This window comes from Desmodus rotundus, chromosome 1, assembly GCF_022682495.2.
Source record: "Desmodus rotundus isolate HL8 chromosome 1, HLdesRot8A.1, whole genome shotgun sequence".
In the NCBI taxonomy this organism is placed as follows: domain Eukaryota; kingdom Metazoa; phylum Chordata; class Mammalia; order Chiroptera; family Phyllostomidae; genus Desmodus; species Desmodus rotundus.
In genome coordinates, this window is record NC_071387.1 from 30,749,948 (window position 1) to 30,770,757 (window position 20,810).

At 40.3% G+C, this 20,810-nt stretch overlaps 1 protein-coding gene across 2 annotated transcripts in view; it reads right to left on the bottom strand.

Moving 5' to 3' along the window:
- The window catches only part of MELK (maternal embryonic leucine zipper kinase), a 72,892-nt gene that overhangs the window by 11,157 nt on the left and 40,925 nt on the right, over positions 1-20,810 (bottom strand). For both annotated transcript variants that reach the window (XM_024560155.3, XM_045195202.2), the window contains exons 11-13: positions 14,693-14,779; positions 6,751-6,882; positions 3,052-3,174 (exon numbers count right to left, since the gene is read on the bottom strand). In XM_024560155.3, coding sequence (XP_024415923.2) covers positions 3,052-3,174; positions 6,751-6,882; positions 14,693-14,779 — 342 coding nt within the window. The remainder of the gene's footprint in view (positions 1-3,051; positions 3,175-6,750; positions 6,883-14,692; positions 14,780-20,810) is intronic.

The window sequence follows — 20,810 nt, forward strand, 5'->3', positions numbered from 1 at the left end:
ACATTTTTTAAAAACTTATCAAAATTGGGAATTTATGTGTAGCCATTTTAATATTGAACATGGAAGAAAATGTGCAACATTTTTTAGCACATTATGCTTTATTATTTCAAGAAAGGTAAAAACACAACTGAAATGTAAAGAAAAAAAGATTTGTGCAGAGTATGGAGAAGACGCTGTGACTGACTGAATGTGTCAGAAGTGGTTTGAGAAATTTATGCTGGAGATTTCTCTCTGGATGATGCTCCATGGGCGGGTGGGCCAATTGAAGTTGATAGCGACCAAATTGAGACATTAATTGAGAACAGTCAGCCTATCTCCTTATACTACACAGGAGATAGCCGACATGAAATACCCAAATCAATAACATTATTGGCAAAAATGAAAAATGTGTCTTTTATTTTATGGAAAAAACTAAATAGACTTTTTGACCAACCCAATAATAAAAAGAAAAAGCTATTAAAGGCATAAGAACTGGAAGAAACATAACTGTCATCCATAGATGATGTAATTCTCTATATATAGCACTCAAAAGGATATACAAGTTATAAGAATTAAAAAGAGTTTAGGAAAATTGTTGAATATAAAAGATCAAGACACAAAAATCAATTTCATATATACACACCAGCAGCAGAGGGCTAGAAAAACGTGATTTGTAAGAACCTACCATTTCTAATAGTAAGAGAAAATAAAAGTACCTAGAAATAAATATAATAGAAGATATGTAGGACCTTTTTGGAGAAGGTTAGAAAACTTTATTAAAAGCAATTAACTAAAACCAAATAAATGGAGGGATGTTTAACGGACAGAAGATTTAAGGGTCTAGATTGCAAATTTTCCCAATTTGAATCTTAAATTCAATGTAATTTCAACTTTTGAGTATGTGAAATGTGTCAAGATGATTCTAAAATGTATATGGGAACGCAAAGAGGCAAGAATAAGAGGAATTGGCTTAAGAAAGAGCAAGTGGCCTTGGCTGGTGTGGCTGAGTGGATTGGGTGCCGGCTTGTGAACCAGAAGGTCGCTGGTTCAGTTCCCAGTCAGGGCACCTGCCTGAGTTGCAGGCCAGGTCCCCAGTAGGGGGTGTGTGAGGGGCAACTACACATTCATGTCTCTCTCCCTCTCTTTCTCCCTCCCTTGCCCTCCATCTAAAAATAAATAAATAAAATCTTTAAAAAAAAAGAAAGAATAAAATTAGCCAACCAGATAGAAGAACTATTATAAAATTAAAGTAATTAAGATGTGTGGTATTGGCCTGGCTGGTGTGGCTCAGTGGACTGAGCGCAGGCATGTGAACCAAAGGGTCGCTGGTTCGATGCCCAGTCAGGGCACATGCCTGGGTTGTGGGCCAGGTCCCCAGCAGGGGGCACGTGAGAGGCAACCACACATTGGTCTCTCTTCTTCTCTTTCTCCCTTCCCCTCTCTAAAAATAAATAAGTAAATCTTAAAAAAAAAAAAAATGTGTGGTATTGGTGAAAATAAACCAATAAAATAAAATACAGACCAGAAACAGATGCACTCACATGACAACTTGATATATCATAGAAATACGTTTGTAGATCGGGGGGGAGGGAGTGGACTTTTGAATGGTGCTGGTACAACTGATTACATGAGGGAAATACTGGACCCTTACCTCACACCATGCAGGAGAATACTGAATAGGTTAAAGACTTAAATGTGAAAAAAGAGCTTTAAAACTTTTAGAAGCAAAAAAGACACAAAAATTATAAACCATGAAGGAAAATAACGACAACTTCAAACTCATTAAAATTAATGACATCTATTAATGAAAGTAAAATGACAAACTTAGACAATATGCCTGCAACACATAACCAAGAAAGAATGAGAATTGAGATTAAATTAAGAACTTTGATACAGTAAGAAAAAAGAAACAATCCAATAGAAAAATGGGCAAAGCATGTGAAAAACCATTTCACAGACTAGGAAACACCATCGGCCAATTAACATATGAGAAGGTGCATAAGTAATCAGAAAAGAACAAATTAAAACTGCAGTGAGATATCACTTTATACTCCCCAGATTAGAAAATTCTCAATAGGTAAAAATATCAAGTACAGATACATGTGTGGAGCAATGGGAACACTGCTACTTGTGGCTGAAGTATGACTAATACAACCACTCTGGGGAAAAACCTGGCATTATCTGGTAAGTTCAGGATTCTCATTCCACGTCCAAGTATACATCCTGTAGAACCCCACATGTTCATAGCAGGGGCCTAGCTGTACACAAGAGTTAACGCGGCAGGTTCTGGCTGCAATTTAGGAGCTCAGCCTTTAAAAAGTTCCCAACACTAAGTCCGTTTGCATGGCTTGGCACTGAACGCTGCTGTACCAGGGTGGCCAGACTGTACAAAAGTGTTATGGGTGGTGAACACCTGCTTTCCTTCTGCAAGTCTAGAATCCTACAATTGTGACGATTACACAGACAAAGGGCGCCTAAGGAATCAGTGCCCATGAAACGTTGGAAGCTGAGTCTCCGGTGGGCTTCCCCGAGCAGAGACAGGCACGCCAGCTCCTGCGTTGCACTGCTGACGCAGGAGTGCACTCTGCGTGGCCCCCAAGAAGATCGACAAACTCCAAGTATGAAAAGATTTTCAGAACAAGAGGAAAACAGATCAGTGGCTGCTCTGAGCTGGCAGGGGGAGGGAGCTGACAATGAAGGGGCATGAGGGGATTTGGGCGGCAACAGAACTCTTCTTGATTCTGGCGGTGGTTACACGACTGTATGCATTTGTCAAAACAGAATTGACACCGAGATAGTGTAGTTAGCTATTTAACTACATGTAAATTACACCTCATTTTTTAGAAAAGAGAAGAGAAGCAGTAAAGGGTTCCGAAATACGATCTAGGCTTCCTTCAACTTGGAAACAAATGGCATCCCTTTCATTAACAGTCCAATAATCTCTCATTAATGCTTTAATGGTTTAGGAATTCATTAAGTCTGCAAGCACATACTAGATCGCATGTTAGAGCCAAGATGTTTTTATAATTGATACAATCTATCCTGCTTTAAACAGTAATAAAATTAACCAACCTGCGGTGTTTGGGGAGTAGCCACACCTGTTGGTAAGTTGTCTTCACACCATTCATAGTCTATTAATCCAGCCACAAAGTTTTCATCACTTGTGGTCACATCTTCTAGACTCAGGTTCTTTGACTATTCAAAAACAGAAGCATCGTGACTCAATTTTTAAAATCGTACATTCCCAGCACAGGGCAAGGCCCTGGAAGCAGATGAGAGTATATCAGGAGCTTACCATTCGATACAGAAAACAGGAAGTCAAAACATTTTCATTCAGATTATTAGATGAGAGAATCTCTGACTCTCAAACAATATGTTTGGAACATTCCATGTTTACGGCTTACCTTATCATTATCGAATCATCACTAATGCCAGGCAACCCCTTTGCAAATCTACAAATAAAAAGCTCTGACAAAGTAGAAGATGGAAGGGAAACAACTTTGAAATGCAGGTTTTTAGCTGTAAGAACATACAGAGTAGTTAGCAGTTTTTACTAGGAATAAATTAGCCTTATGAAAGATGTCCCGGAGACAAGATATCTGAGATCCTGTGCTAACAATACCACCAGAGTCATTTATTTTCCCTCACTCTTCCTCTCTATACACTAAGGTTATAGCAAATACACCCTAAATTCTAAGACAATGGAGCATAATTCGAGTTTTTAATTTCTCCCTCCTTCCCTTTCCCTCAACACCCAGTTAACCTCACCAGGCAATTTTACTTCAATTTCTTCCACCTCATCCTTTCTTTTCCAGTCCCACTGCCACTGTTCTAATTTAAGGACAAATCTCAGACCTGAACTATCCGAACAGACGATATGGTGTCTGCCACCAGTCTTTCCACCCTCTCAACCAGGAATGACAGAGTTCTCCAGGACTGCCGACGACCATCACCTGGACCTAGCTACACGGAGTGCCAGGCTGAGGAAAATACTGAAGCCGGGTCTCGGCACAGTGGGGAAAATGTGTGAATGACAGCTGTCATGGGTACTACATACAGCAGAGAGTAACGGCACACACACATCCCGGAATGAACACTTCTATATACCACTGGATGAACCATTTAAAATTATAGACACGTCCTGCTCAAGAATCCACGGTTCCCATTACCCAGGCTACAGAGTCTAACCCTCTGACGGGGGATCTCAAGGTTCTCTATAATCTCTCACCTACCCTCCCAGTTCATAAGCTCTCTCTCTTCCTCTCTCACTTTCCCCTACTTGAACTCTTCATTCTAGCTAAACAGGTTTAGCCACTGACAACAGAATATATCTGTTTCAACTGATTCAAAAGAATATGAATGCTCAAATACTTAAATGATTAGGGAAATGCTCATTAGATGGAAGTTAAGAATAAATACCTTCCCAGCTCTTTTCCACTCAAAAGCACATGGATTGAGAGCAGGCCCGCTCAGACATAAGAAAATCCAATGGCTTAGGAAAATGACTCAGACCTCTTAACTGAGGTATGAATTTAAAACTTCAGCTGAAGTGTTCATTCCAAGTACACAGGCATCTAATGCCTTTCTCAGATGACCTTGATCAGAAGCTAAGCTCATGCTTTTGAGTCCTCCTGTATCCAAAGGTGTTAACTCGAGTCTGAGAGTTTAAAGGGTTTGGTGATGTGGACAGGAGGGCCGATGGGCTGATCATTAAGTTCAAGGATGAAAGATCTGCCTGAGCGTGGGGTATTCACCAGCCCAACAAAACTCTTCAAGAACAGACCAGAAAGCCGTAAGAATAAAATTATATAACCCTGGCTGGTATGGCTCAATGGATTGAGTGCCAGCCTGGGAACCAAAGGGTCACCGGTTCGATTCCCAGTCAGGGCACAAGCCTGGCATGCAGGCCAGGTCCCTAGTGAGGGGCCCATGAGAGGCAACCACACAATGATGTTTCTCTCCCTCTCTTTCTCCCCTCCTTCCCCTCTGTCCAAAAATAAATAAATAAAGTCTTTATTAAATAAAGATTATCTCACTTCAGAGATTTCTTCACAATAGACAACTTGCACTAACACTTTTCAGTTCTTAGTTGGGCCAAAGACCAGCTGGGGAGGGAAGCCAGGAGATGAGTCAGGTCAGGCCGACCACATCTGCAGCACACTGTTGGCAAGTGACGAAAAGAGACAGCTAGATGAAGTGTTAAAGGGAACTCAATAAAGACCATAAAAGAGGGGCCTGCATTTAAAAAAAATTTTTTTTTAACAGAGTTTGAGACCTAAAGGAAAAAAATCGGTTTACCCACATAACCATTTAGGCTATGCTGGATTCCATAAAGAGGGCCAGCCATCTCTCTGAGAACACAGCTTCCTAGTGCTAAATCATTTGAACTACAACCCAAATTAATCTGAGAGATTATATTTCCAAGTTCCACACCCACTAGGCAAAGTATTTGGAGGGCAGAATTTTAAGCCATGGGAGACGCAAAGATTCAAACAGAAAACAGAGACTATTGTGAGCACTTGGGAATGCCATGGTGCTTCCAAACACTGGGTTGCCAAAGTTTGTTTTGTTTTTTCCAGAAGATGGCTCTAGTAGCGCTTAGTTGTCTTTAACTTCATTCGAAATAATTCTGCTAGACTGTATTGTGACAACTGTCACACCAGCATACATTTTTTTAAAAACTTGTCAAAATTGGTGAATTTTTGTGTAGCCATTTTAATATTGAAGATGGAAGATACTACACAACATTTTCAGCATATGTTTTATTATTTCAAGAAAGGTAAAAATGCAACTAAAATGCAAAAAAAAGATTTGTGCAGTGTACAGAGAAGATGCTGTGACTGATCGAACGTGTCAAAAGTGGTTTGAGAAGTTTCATGCTGGAGATTTCTCACTGGGCCATGCTCCACGGTTGGGGAGACCAGTTGAAGCTGGTAGTGATCAAATCGAGACAGTCATTGAGAACCATCAATGTTATACTACACAGGAGATAGCTGACATACTCGAAATGTCCAAACCAATAGTTACTGGCGAAAATGAAAAATGTGTCTTTTATTTTATGAAAAAACTGAACAGACTTTTTGGCCAACCCAGTACATAAAGCTTCTCTGCCATTCTAAATGTTCATGATGAAGGAAAAGGAGACAAAGACAACAAAACAGAAAAAAAAAATTTGGTTACACCTGACTCATACAAAGACTGTGTTGTGTGAGCTATTGCTACTGTTAAACAAACAAAAACCTAAGCCCTTCATATAAATGAATATGAAAATAGTCATTGAAATATTTCATGTCCTATCAAGTATAATATGTCCTGTATTCACAGGTCATATTCCCAACAATTTTTTTAATTATCTACAGTTCAACAGTACTGTGTCCTTTAAAAACACTTACATGTACATAAATTATATAAATAAGCATATTAAATAGACCCTAAGGATAGAGTAAAATATAAACTATATTTCCTATAGGCAGTAGGTTCACAGGTGAACTCTATTTTCCTTTAGCTTATCTGTGGCTTAAAATTTTTCTACAACAATCAGGAATTACTTTTGCAAAAAATAGGGGGAAGGGAGGATTTTTTTTAAATGCCACGCTAACATTCAAAATTTTAGAGTTCAAGTTTAGAATGTCCCATTTTCCCGTCAAAAATATTTAGATCGTAAAATATCCTGCGTCTGGCTCCTTGACACCAGCCAGCAAAGTTAACTTTCCCAGGGGTGTACCCTCTCATGAACAGGAGGACACGTTCACAAAAGGTTCTAACACCTACCTTGATGTTTGTGAGTGGGGTGCCACTGGCTTGTCCGCAGGGGAAAGGAGGAAGCATTAAACGAACTGGTTTTCCCCGAACCTTCTTGGCTAGAAGCAGAAGATAGGTAGCTGTCAGGTGATCATACCGCCACTGGAGGAAAAGAAAGTCAAGTTGTTTAGAAGACGAAAGTTGTTTTTTGAAATAATGTTCTATTTTAAATTAATTTTTTCCCTGATGTAATAGACATTCAGAATTTTAAAAAACTTTCAGCTTTACAAGGAACATAGTGGAAAAGTGATCCCTATACCACCCCCCACACACCATCTACTCCCCCAAAAGAACCACTCTTATATACTTCAGCTATTTTTTCTGTAGTTCTAAATTGTTTAGATAGCTTTAACTTTTCCTTCAGCTTCAGATGTGATCTATAGAGTGTCCTGCTGTGTGGTTTTAGCTCTGCTACAATTCCTTCCTTCCCCACATACATCTTCTCCCTGCATCCTCCCATTGTAATTTTATAATTTTTGCAAATCAGTATTTATATTATTATGTAAATACATAGTATTCACAACTAAGTAAAGGTAATGTTCAAATACTTAATTAGTAAACCAACCAATCAGAACAGAGGCCAAGAGGTGAGTAGGATCCTGGGGAGCCTTTTCATGATGAATTTGAGGTGGGACTGGAGGGAGGTGCCTAGGGCCTAAGGGAGTAACAGGGCCACAGGGAGGGAACTCAGGGTAGTAGTTAGTTACCGATCAGTATATAAATATTAGTATCTTGCCTGGCTGGTGTAGCTCAGTGGATTGAGTACAGGCCTGTGAACCAAAGGGTCACGGGTTCGATTTCCAGTCAGGGCACATGCCTGGGTTGCAGGCCAGGTCCCCAGTAGGGAGCATGCAAGAGGCAACCACACAGTGATGTTTCTCTCCCTCTCTTTCTCCCTCCCTTCCCCTCTCTCTAAAAATAAATAAAATCTTTAAACGAAAAACAAAGAAATATTAGTATCTCAACAACCAGTATGGCCACACTGACTGAGTATCAGCCCTGCAGCTAAAACACATGTGGTGCTATCCTCGCACTTCCCCTTTTACAACTCAGTTTTTCCTGAAGTTAAAACTTTTAAAGGCAGTCTTTCATCTTAACTCCACTCCACAGTCTCCACCACTCTTCCCCTCCTATCCACATGTTCACACATATCAAATAATCTGTCTCCTTCTGTCTCCCTTTTGGAAACATTCCACCCGATATCTGCATTCTGTACTGCACTCTGGACTGGCTTCTTTCTCAGCCTGCAACTCAACTATTAGTCTAGGGATTCCCTTAGCCTCCATCCTACAGTGCATCCCCAGCTCCCTAGATCCTAAGTATTCCTCTTTCTTGGTTTACTTTGTTGTGGTGGAACACACCCTCCAGCAACTTCCTGAGGGTGGATGAATGGGAGGCGAATTTTTTGAGAGCTTGCATGTCTGATAAATGACTGCATTCTATTCACACACTTGATTCTACTTTGGCTGAGTATAGAATTCTAGGTTGATAATAATTTTCAGTTTTGAAGGCATGGCTCCATGCTTCTTTTCACTTCTAGTATAGCTACCGAAAAATCTAGTCTTTCTGATTCCCAGGACTTTGTGTATAATCTTTGGGGTTTTGTTCCTAAAACTTTTTGGATCTCCTTTTCCCCAGTTCTCTAAAATTTCACCATAACAGGCCTTTGTGTGGCTCTATTTTCATCTGTTTTGCTAAGCCCTGGTTAAGCCCCTTTGTTCTTAGAAACTCAGTTCTGGAATATTTCTTCAATGGTTTCTTCCCCTCTTTCTTCTGTTTTATATTCCTGCAACTTATATTATTTGTATGTAGGACCTTTCTTATCCCCTCTGTTCTGTTTATGCATCATTTCGTCTTTAGGTTCTACTTTTGAAAGATTTCACGTTAACTCATTTTCAAACATTTCTACTGAGCTTTTCATGTCTGAGGTCATATTTTAAATTTTCAAGAGCTATCTCTTGAAACAGTTCCTTTTTAGTCATCTTATTCCTATTTCAAGATAGAAATAGCTTCTCTTATCTCTGAGAATATTAATTATCATTTCTCAGCCATTTCCCCCCACTTCCTGTTATCTGTTTTTTTCTGAGTATTGTTACTTTTTCTTCCTTCTCCCTGCCAACCCCATGCCATTTGTTTTGACCTCTGGCTTTCCTGTTAGACGCTTTCCTCAAATATCTGGTGATCTTTGGCTGTCTGTCTCTATTTAAAAGTGAAGAATTATAATAACACAGCTAATTAAAGGCTCTGTGGGTAGTCTGAGGCTGCTTATCATCTTGGGGACTTTTTCTCTAAGGCAGCAATTTTCAACCTGTGCACCGCAAGAATTTTCAAAACATGCACTGCCTGACTACTTAGTCAGGGGCACTGACCTCTTTTCCCTTAGATTGTCAAATTAAAAAATGACAACAGCCAACACAACAATAGCTGTCTTGTGTGAATGAATCAAAATTACACCCATTTTTTGTCAGATTGGCAAAAAATATTTTTTGGTGTGCCACAGAATTTTAGTAATTAGTTTATGTGTGCCGTGGGATGAAAAAGGTTGAAAATCACCGCTCTAAGGTAAACGGACAGGAAACCTGAACTCCCAACCACTGCTATAGCAGGTTTTTTCTTCTGGCTTTTCCCTAAAGATGAATCTTCGAATATTTTCCCTGCCCCCACTGCCAGTAGGATAAAATCCTGGTTCCAGCATTCTCACAGTTGGACAGTGAAGGGGGTTAGAGGCTATGGTTCACTGTTCAGTATGAGGACTGTGGGTGTCCCTGCATCCTTTTCAAACGGCTCATCGCCCCACCTGAGCTGGGCCTGGTACACAAGTGCCTCTTGTTCGACGTCTCCAATCTTCTGCCGGGGTGGGGAAGAGGTGGCTGTCATGATGCACAAGGTAGAGAAAGGGACCTAGGGCTCTAACTGCCTCTAATGCAGACTTTCAGCCCATCTTCCTGGTTTCCACTCTGCTCACTTCCCTGATTTCAGAGCTTCCTAGCACCACTGACCCCTGAGCCTTTCTGGAGCTCTAGCGCTCCAATCAGCCTGCTTCTTGCCCGTTTCCACTGCAGGCACTTGGGCTTTCTTTCAGCTTTCTCCAAAACGCTACGCCAGCTGCCACTTACCTACTTTGTAACTTCCAAACTTTTAGTGACATTACTTCTGTCTCCTCTTTTATTCTCTTCATTGTGAATTTTTTGCCCTTTATCCCTCTGTTATTTTAGTGAGGTTTTAGGAAGTGTTGGATGCAAACACATCTGTTCAATCCACTGTGTTTAACTGAAAATTTCTAAATAATGTGCTCATAAGACTATGGACTCTCTCTGCCCTACAAAAGTGTCAAATTTTAATAATACTGAATAATATTTAAATGCTAAGTGTCTCCTCACAAAGTACATGACCCAAAGAGGTTTATTACCAATTGTGCTTTTATTAATGAATTTTTTCAGTTAATATTTTAGATGGCCACAACCACAGTATATGCTTTGAAATTTATATAATGGATCTACCCATCTAGTGGGAGAAGTATAAACTGTGATAAGTCATCACAGAATACTTCCTTTAATCCAGACAGGGCAGGGGGAAGGCAGAAAAAGGTTTCAGGGAACAAATACTTGGGAACTGAGTGGAAACTAAGTAGTTCAGTTTCTAAAAACCGAAGCAGGCAGTTAGTTAGAAATGAGGAAGTTCCAAAGGCATCTGCAGCAAATGCAAAATAGGCTAAAGAAAGCTCAGTGGGACATCCTAGGCCAGGCAGCTGAGTTCCTGAAATAGTCACTTTACTCCCCACGAGTAGCTGGACTTGAGGCAGAAGGCTTGGAGACAGCAGATAAAACAGAAATGAGGAAGTCCTGGGAGGCTGACATCAAAGTGAGTAGCTGACATTGACACTTACCAACATCCTGAATTCTGGAAACAGCCTTGTAATAGCATAGTGATACTTAAAACCACAGCCAGGCCTGCACACTTGGATCCTAAACAATCTATAGTACACCTTAGCATTATTATAATCTGATTGTAATAAATTGGCACTGTGGTTTCTACCCCCCAAATGGGCAATCAGGAAGAACTATGGGTAATCACATGCACTGTAGCAGAAAGATTATATAACGTCTAACACATGTGCAGTAAAAAGTAGATTAAGAATAGGGAAGTAAAAAGCCTTATAAAATTACAACCCCTCAGACAACAAAGGGCATTTTTACGTTCAGGGGATTGGCTTGCTTCTACATTCTGTGGAGTGTACTGTCCTTAATAAAGCTTGCTTACTTCCCTTTACTTGTCTAATTCTTCGTTCACAACCGCCAACGACCTGGTTACCTGTGCACACCTGTGACAAAATTACATTAAGGATTTTTTCCCCACCTCCCACATCTATAGTCTCATCTATGATAGCCACCTCTTTGAAAAAGATGCCATAGCTTTGGCTGGTGTAGCTCAGTGGATTGAGCATGGGCTTGCAAACCAAAGGGTCACTGGTTCAATTCCCAGTCAGGACACATGCCTGGGGTGTGGGCCAGGTCCCCAGTAGGGACCATGCAGGAGGCAACCACACATTGATGTTTCTCTCCCTCTCTTTCTCCTTCCCTTCCCCTCTCTCTAAAAATAAATAAATAAAATCTTTAAAAAAAAAGAAAAAGAAAAAGGTACCGTAAAGTAATTACAGACAATGGCTAAGAAACAAGCTGCTGCTTGCTTATCAACAATGGCATTGCAATCCACCCCTGGACAGTGCTAAGGTCTTAAACGGAGTTTCCCACGCATGCCTAGAGTTTGACAGCCAGCCTCTCAGCTCTCTTTTTCCCTAGACAGAAAAATCCCATCGTTTTCATAACTTTTTTGCCCTAGCCACTGCATACTACTCGTTATGATAAGATGTACAGGGGATTCTGTGTTGAATAACAGATATATCGACACATTAGTTATGCTTTCAGGTGATGTCAATCCATAAGTCTAACACAACCAATGTCTCCCTTACCTTTTAGACAGTTCCCTCTTTTGAAAGTCAAATGGCTGAAAGTAAAGCAATAGGTTTACCTGTTATAAAAAAGCTACCATTTCTAGAAAACTAAAAACATTTTTAAATACCCCCATTGTTCAGGCAGGCCAAATACCAAAGAACTGCCCAGGCATCTGGGCTGCAGAGAAGCAGCTATGGGTACGGAGAGTTGGAGAAATCCTTCCCCTGACCTTGCTCCCGAGGCCCCCAATCTGTAAACTCCCGCTGCCAGAATCCATGGGCGTTTTCATTGCAGGGATGGGGTAAAGGGATGTCTTGGTCTGAACAGGTTCTCAGTGAAGTTCCCCTACCACATGACCGGCAGCTCCCACAATCCAGAGCCAATCACAGCTGAAGAAATAGGGGAAAGTAAGGAAAGCCATGAGGCGGAAGCTCCAGCGCCACTGTTGGGAATCTCAAGAGGGCTGCAACGAGATAGCTCAAAATGGAACTCCGACTTCTGCCCATAAAAAGCAGTGTAAGAGTGCTCATGTATAATGTAAAAGCAGGGGTTCTATCAGTTGAATGTTTGGGAATAATACTCTTTCTTGCTCCTTGCACGAAGATCAGCAGCATCATATCGGCACAAAACACACGAAACTGACCTCTCTCTGTCCTAACTCCCCCACAACTCCCGAGATGCCAGGAAAATAAGACCACAGCTGACCTCAAACCTGGCTTTCCTGAGGCTCTAGAACTTAGGACCAATGTGAATTCTCTGAGACGACCTGGACCAGGACTTCTCAAGTTCAACCCTGTTGACATTTGACCTGGATAATTCTATACTGTGAGAGACGAGTCTGTGCATTATAGGGTATTTAGAGCATCCCTGGACTCTACCAGGTTTGCCATTAGCACATAAACAAACCCCAAGTATGACAACCAGAAATGTTTCCAGGGGGCAAAAATCACTCCCAGCTGCGAACACCACTGACACAGACCAACGCTTCTCAAGCTTTAATGTGTCACTCAGGGATTTTATTAAGATGCAGATTCTGATTTAGTAGATCGGAGGTGGGGCCTGAGATTCTGCATTTCTAATAAATACCACGTGATGCTGATGCTGCTGGTCCTAGAGCACACTTTAAATAGCAAGAATCTGGAGTAATACTTCCTGGATGCAGGTTGCCATCATTTGGGAAGCTTTTGAAAGTTCTGGTGCCTACGCCCTACCCCAGACCAATGAGATCACAAGCTCTGAGGGTGGGACCAAGGCATCAGAATTAGTTTTGAGTTCCCAGGTTTGAGTCCAATGTTCCGCCAAGGTTAAGGAGATGTATTCTATCCATCCCTAGGACTGGAAAATAAGTACAGACACAGACAGGCATTTAAGAATGAGGGAAGAGTACAAAAGAAGAGAAACGATCACTTTCCCCACAGTATTTTTGATCTTGGTCATGCCTAGTTCTCAGAATAACTGAGAAACTTAGACGTAACACCAGAAAACGATCTCTATCATGCTTCATTACACATTTTGTTTCCTGTATCAGAAGTAAAGGAAACAATTCCTAGTTCCATTTCACTGCTAGTTTTCAAAATTGTATTTACAGATCAAATAAAGGATATTAATTTAAAGAAGTTTTTTCAATGATTCTTGAAATCCTGAGTATGTTCTTTTTAAGACTGAAATTTTAAAAATGTGCGAATCTCATGCCAAATTTCAAATGCCATAATGTACGGGATTTGCTTTGAAATGCCCAGTTGGCAAGTGCAGAGGGGCAGGGTACTGGAACATAGATAAAATTAGCAAAATGATAGTGGGATGATGAGTACATGAAAGTCCATCATTATTATACTATTCTCTCCACTTTTGTGGGTGTTTGAAAATTTCTATAATAACAACTTTAAAACAAATATCATGTATCTGAAATACAGACTTCTATTAAAGACCACCCCCCCAAAAGTCATGCAATTTTTTAAAAGTTGCTTATATGAAAACTTCCCATTTTCACTGTAAAAAATTAAGGACCTATACATCTTGCAGTAATTCCCAATTCTAGCCATTCCTTCTCATTCTGTGAAAAAGAAAAGTATCGTTCTGTTTTCCAGACACACTCCAGAGCCTTTGCTTATTATGTTACTCAAAAGAATGCCATTCTATCTCCACCTCTCTTAAAAGAATTGTGGTTTAGCGAAGTCTTGTTTAGGGGGAAGAAAGTGCTTAAGACTTTTACCTTGCAAGTTAGAAAACAGAAAAAAAAAATACAGATCATTGGTGACAAAAGATATAGAACCAAAGACGAAAATTCGGGTACAACCCCAGCCCAGCGTTGAGATTATAGTCAGAGACAACCTGAGTGCCTCCGTCTGTAGGAAACATATAACCTAGAGATTGAAGCACCTGAAAGAGCTAAAAGGACGCAACACCAGAATTCAGGATCATGACCTCATGGTATTTGGTTCGTAAGCTTAGGGGTGATATGATGCTACAGGGTTGCTGTTAGGAAAGAAGGAAACCCGCTCTGTGTTTACCTTATTTCTCCACAGAATCATAATTCCCTGTTAGAGAAGTTAAAGTAGGCAAGATCAAACTCTGTCAATTCCTTGGACTAGTTGGTTCTGTTTAATTTTTTCCACTATAATTCTCTTTAATCAATGTCCTTTCTAAAAGATTATCCAGTAGACATTTAAAAAGAGTAGAAATAATACACAAATGTAAAATAAGTGCAATAGTTACACCCATGATAAAATCATAGGCCTGACAATGCTATCCCTTTTTTTTTTTTTTTTTTTTTTTTTGCTTGAGCAATGTATGGTGATGCCATCACTGAGATGAGGAAAACTGAGAGAGGTCCAGGCTGGGAAAGGGAAGTAGAGGGAACTCCAGAGATCAATTTCGGTGCCTTATTTTTAACGTACTGATAGAATGAAGAACAATGAAATAAAAGGTATTACTCTCAAATTCATGCAGTTATTTCTTACCAATGAAACTATATCCTCCATTGTTTGCCTGTTGTTTCTGTGATGTACAGAAAGTTCTGTTACACAATCTTCATCAAGGTGAATGAGCTAAAAAAAAAAATTGTATACACTTTATTACAAAATATTTGTTTGGAAATTTTTAAATTACCATAATTACCTTGTAAAAGCAAACACCAAGATGTAAATGCAACATAAGTTTGTCGAATTCTTGGGTAAGAATAAACATTCTCCATAATTTTTAAAGATATAAGCAGATGACAATAATTCAAGAAGATGAGCTCTTTCCCAGCCCTTCACAGCCTCACCATCATCTGATCAATTCTTAAAATTCTGTTACGCAGCCACAGGACTCCACCTCCTTCCAACCGCAAGACCTGCGCTGGCATTTTCATCAAAGAGCAGGCACCTGGGCATCTACAATCAGCGGCTGGACAACAGACTACTAAAGGCTCAGACTTGCGGCAGATTGTCCCTCAGGTTAAGTCTGGGCTCAGCACAATCCCAAGAGTACTTATGACGGTCCCACGGGTGCTACACAATCTCCATCACGCTGAAGGTACGAGCAGAACACAATTTTAAAAAAGGGAGGACGCCTCAATTCAAACCTCATTTTGAAATCCAATCATTCTGATTCCTGCATGACGGGACCTCATCAAAAATGCATTCTCAGAACCAAACAAGGATCACCAAGAATGAGAAGGCAGGAAGGGCCTAGCCTGGAGCCGGCCCACAGGAATTCATAAAATCACATGAGAAGAGAATCTTAAGAAACGTAATTTTAAAGTCATCTTCCCCATGTAAGAAGTCTCTTCACAACAGCCTCAGTAAGGGATGTTTCACTTTCTGCTTAAAGTACCCCTTTACCAGAACAGTTGAGACGGTCTTCTCCCTCCTGCCCCCTCAGGTCTGCCTCCCCATGATCCCTACCCACTGTTACAACCTGACAGATAACAGGTTTTGGAACTAGACAGACCTTGGTTAAACTGTGGCATCATTAAGTAACTGAGTGACCTTGAGCATATCACTGTACCTCTCTGAGCCTATGTTTCCTCATCTGTAAAAAAGACATGGCGTCTGCCTTGTCATAGATGTAACACGTGGAGTGCCTAGTCCAATATCTGAATAGAAGAGGCGCTTAAAAACTGGTTGACTATTTTTACTATCAGTCATAATTCTATACCTCTTCTCTGGTATAAAAGCCTTTTGGAAATCTGAATATCCCTATTACAGACAACCTTTCCTCTGCAAGTTTTTCTTTCCCGTCATTTAAACCACCATTTTAATGATTAACTCCCCTTAACATTCAGGCCCTTTCTTTCTATCACACCATCCAGGTTGTCAAGTGTTAAAAGTAAGTTTTTAATGTGTTGCTTTAACCTTGGCAGTATCCAAAACTTTAAAATGCCCCTTCACAAAGGACTCATTCTCAGATGCCCAGACACTTTACCACCCAGTTAGGCATCTTCTTGTTAATGTTATCACAGCTCAGACAAGAAGGGAAAGACTTCTGGGGTTCCTTCCATGACCACAAGTTATTCTCCTTGGAAGAAAAGAAAGGAAGGAAGGGAGGGAGGGTGGGAGGAAGGTGGGGAGAAAGAAAGAGAGGGAAAGAGAGAAAAGAAAGAAAAGGAAGGAAGGGAGGGAGAGTGGGAGTGAAGGAGAGAGGAAGGGAGGAAGGAAGGGAGGAAGGAAGAAACAAAAGGAAAGTAAGAAAGAAAAGGGAGGAAAGAAAGAAAAAAGAAAGAAAGAAAGAGAGAGAGAGAGAGAGAGAGAGGGAGGGAGAGAAAGAAAGAAAGAAAGCCCTTCTCTCTTTCCCGCAGCCTTCTGCTCTGTACGTTTACCACAAGGTTTGTGTGGGAAAGGAGGGAGGGGAAGGGAGCAGGTGCTATCTTCTTTTCTGGGCCCCTAAATTAAAAAGAAGGAAAAGAATGGTGGGGATGAGAAACCAAAGTCTGAAAAGTATGGCTCAATACTTTAAGTACCTGAATTCTCAGCCACACACACCCAAGTTAAATTAAATACAAAAATGCTACCAAAAGCCAGCCAATTATTTTGGATTACCTGTGCGCAGTACAATCCTGTTCAGTAGGGCAGAAAATAGAACTGAATATAACTTCTATTTGATACAATACTTACGTACTAGAGTTCTATGTGAAAACTGTAGGAGATCATGCATAGAGTTATAGAATAGAATCTATACCCTACATATCCAAGTAAATCTGAATTATTTTTATAATTTACTCTTTTTTTAATTTAATCTTTATTGTGTTTTTTTCCTATTACCATTTAGTCCCCTTTATAGTTTACTCTTGATGAAACGCAATACTGAGAGAGAAAAGCAAAGACTTTGAAAAGCAGGAAAAATCCCTTACACCTCTTCTGTATATGTGATTTGATCCCTACAACAGCTCTGTAAGGCAGGCAAGACAGATGAATGATGTAACACGTAAAGGCACTCTGTAAATGCCGAAACATAACCCAAACATGTAAGAGACATTAGCACACCCATATCAGAGATTAGAAAATGATAAACCAGAAAAACGTGTGCAATCTGCCCAGGACTGGCATTTTTCACTCCTAGCCCAGGGTTCTTTCCTCCCCACCACACCACTGCCTCTCCATGACTGCTCCAGTAGCCTGTCCAACAGAGACCAGACAGGAGATGCTTATCACAAAGATACAGCTACACGGGATACAGGGCCTGAGGCTGAACTAGTTGACCTATCAGATCCTTTACATTCTGGAGCCCTTCTGTCTGGGTCCAAATCTTGGTTCTCCACTTACTAATTGTTTGACCTTGGGCAAGTTACTTCATGCTTCTGTGTCTCAGCTGCCTCCTCTGCTAAATGGGGACAATAACAGCATCTACTTCAAAGGGTTGGTATGAAGATTCAATGAGTTACAAGAGTGAAAAACATAAAGCCCAGAGAATAGCCCCTGACTCTTAAAGGTATTATCCTACAGGCTCTATCTATATTACAGTGTAGTATAATATACAGAAAGTTCTTGCTATAATAGCACCCTATTCTATTATAGTAAGTATTCAGTAAATAGTAACAATTATTATACTACGATGTAAGGAAAATGATATACTCTTTTGCAACACTCAAACTATGTATTCTACTTTATATTGCACCTCACTTTAAAATAATTTTTGTTGTTGAAATCAGAGACTTCCTTCATTTTGGCACCTACTCTGCTGCAAACAGTGGCGTATCCTATCCTAGGAGGGTCACGGCTGAGAAGACAGAGAAAGCCCTCCCACACGTGGAGAAACGATGACCCCCAATGGCTGGAGACAGGCATCTGCACCGCTCGCGCTCCACCTCACCGGGGCACCTCCTGCTGCACTGCTCAGATGCCTGCACCTCTGCTCTCCTCAGGCGCTCGGTGTTGAGAGCTGTTAGAATGAAGTTGCAGCGCTAGCTGTACTTGCTCAATAGATACTATGTCATGAAGGGCCGAAGGTAACACGGAGAAAAGAAATGTTAGGAGTTGACAATCATAGGAGAATCAGGAGGATTGTCAGCTCAGGCTGCGTGGCCATTACAGTGGGCGGAGTAGTGAGAAGGGGCTAAAACAAGTGCAGTCTATTTTTCTAAGACCAGTTGGTCATAGGGAAGAGTATTTCTATTTAGTGGTGTGATTGTACCAGAAAGCAAATACCTTCCAGCTCTACCAAGTCTGCACTGTGGCCCGTCTCAGACACACCTGCAAGCTATTCTGTTGGCACGTGCATGTGTCCCACTTCGCTGCAGAGGTTTTAATGGATTATCAGAGAACATCTCCAATTATCTGAAAAGGCTATTAAAATACTTCTTCTTTAAAGTATTAAAACACTTTTCTTTTTTTAAAAGATTTCATTTATTTATTTTTAGAGAGGGGAAGGGAAGGAGAAAGAGAGGGAGAGAAACAGCAATGTGTAGTTGCCTCTCACACGCCCCCTACTGGGAACCCAACCAGTGACCCAGGCATGTGCCCTGACTGGGAATCGAACCAGCAACCCTTTGGTTCACAGGCTGGTGTTCAATCCACTGAGCCACACCAGCCAGGGCTAAAGTATTAAAATACTTTTCTAACTACATATCTCTGTGAGGCTACATTTTCTTCATATGCTTCAATGAAAAGAACAGTATCAAAACTCACTGAATGCAAAAGCAGATGAGTATCCGAGTGTCTTCTATTACAGCCAGACGTAACAGAAATTCACAAAGATGTAAAGCAATGCCACTCTTCTCACTAAATTTATTTTTTAAATAGTAATTTTCATTTCTCAATTCCCTTATTTATCGATAGGGAATAAGAATTTTACCAGCCTTAAAGGGTACACCTTCCCTAGTGCTCTGGCCTTTGGCATGTGGCTTGCTTTGGAAGAACAGGACATTAGTAAGCAGGTTGCAAGCAGAGGCTTGAAAAATGAGTATTAGGACTTGCCCACTTTCTTGTTTCTTTTGGAATACAGCCATCATATCAAGAAGCCCAGGCTAGTCGACTGCACACAATGTGGCCCAACAAACAGCCAGCACAAACAGTTGGTCTTTTGGGTGACACGCAGACCACACAGCCACAGCTCAGGCACCAGAGGACTGCAGTCACATGAGCAGCCCCAGGTTAAGACCCACAGAGAACCGCCCAGCTGAGCCAGCCCACATTGCTGATCCACAGAATTGCTCACTGTTATTGTTTTAAGTCACTACATTTTGGAGTGATTTTTAAAGCAGCAATAGTTAACTATTATACAAAGTCTACACATCCTTTAGTAATCTTCACATTTTTACCAAGTTCAAGTTGCCATTTGATTAAAAAAAAACACAAAACTTGACATTAATGTAGGAATAATTATTTAAATGATTGCTTTAACTTGCATAGCACTTTATATTAAAGTCCTTTCATATCCATATTAGACCAGTTCTCAGGTGTGGTCCAAAGACCCCTGAGGATCTCCAAGGACAAAACTATTTTTACAATAATACAGTTTTTCATTTTTCACAGTGTTAACATTTGCACTGATGGGACAAAAGCAAGGAGTAAAACTGCTGGTGCCTGAGTAAAAAATCAGTGCAAAGCCACCAAACTGACTAACACACTGTGTTCTTTGCAGTGCTCTCAGTTAAAAAAAAAAAAAAATCCAATTAAGAATATCATTGATGACGCAGTAAAAAGTATTAATTTTATTTAGACCTGGATATCTGGTGGACGGCTTCTCAAAAATAAACAAAGTGAACTTGTCGCTTCAAGGAAAACAACTGGCAGCATTTGTTGCCAATAATGCGGGATTTTAAGCAAAACTTAGAATTTTGGGAAACTTACATTTGCCACCATGAACTCAGCAGTTTTCCAATAATTAAGACTTTTCTGATGAGATCAGTAGTGACTTCGAGAAATGTGGTTTCTTTTTAAAATACCATGTAATGAAAGGTGTTAATATTTGGAACATCTGCATAAATAAGTGAAGAGATGTTTTCCAAATGACCAATGCCTAGTGTCACAGGGGGAAAAGATCCAATGGACAGACTGGTGGATTTTAACGTAATAAAAAAGTTCACTGACGTGGTGTCAGATTCCACATGCTACTAACCTTCAGGAAACTACCACTTGTCAAGTTTTAATGGAATATCAAAGACTATCCCCAGTTGCCTGAAAAAGCCATTAAAATACTTATCCATTTTCTTACTACATAGCTGTGTGAGGCTACATTTTCTTCATATACTTTAATCAAAATTGACTGAATGCAGATCAGATCCCAGCGTCTTCTATTAAGTTAGACTTTAAAGAAATTTGCAAAAATGTACCACAATGCTACTCTTCTTACTAAATTTATTTTTATTTTTCATAAGAATGTTTATTTGTGATAAAATGTGATAGGTTTACCACTGTTACTTTTAAGTGAATCAATAAACAAATATTAAGAGCATAAAGGCGTCTCCAGACTTAAAAGTTTAAGAACCTAACTATAACCTCGTAACTACCCTGGGAAGTACAGCTGGTTTAACCTACTTTTTACAGACGAATAAGCAGCTTTGGAAAAGTTAAGTAACTTGCCCATGATTCCCAGAGCACTGGTCACAAGCCTGATTACACATGAGAAACACCTGGGAGCTTTAAAAATACCCATTAA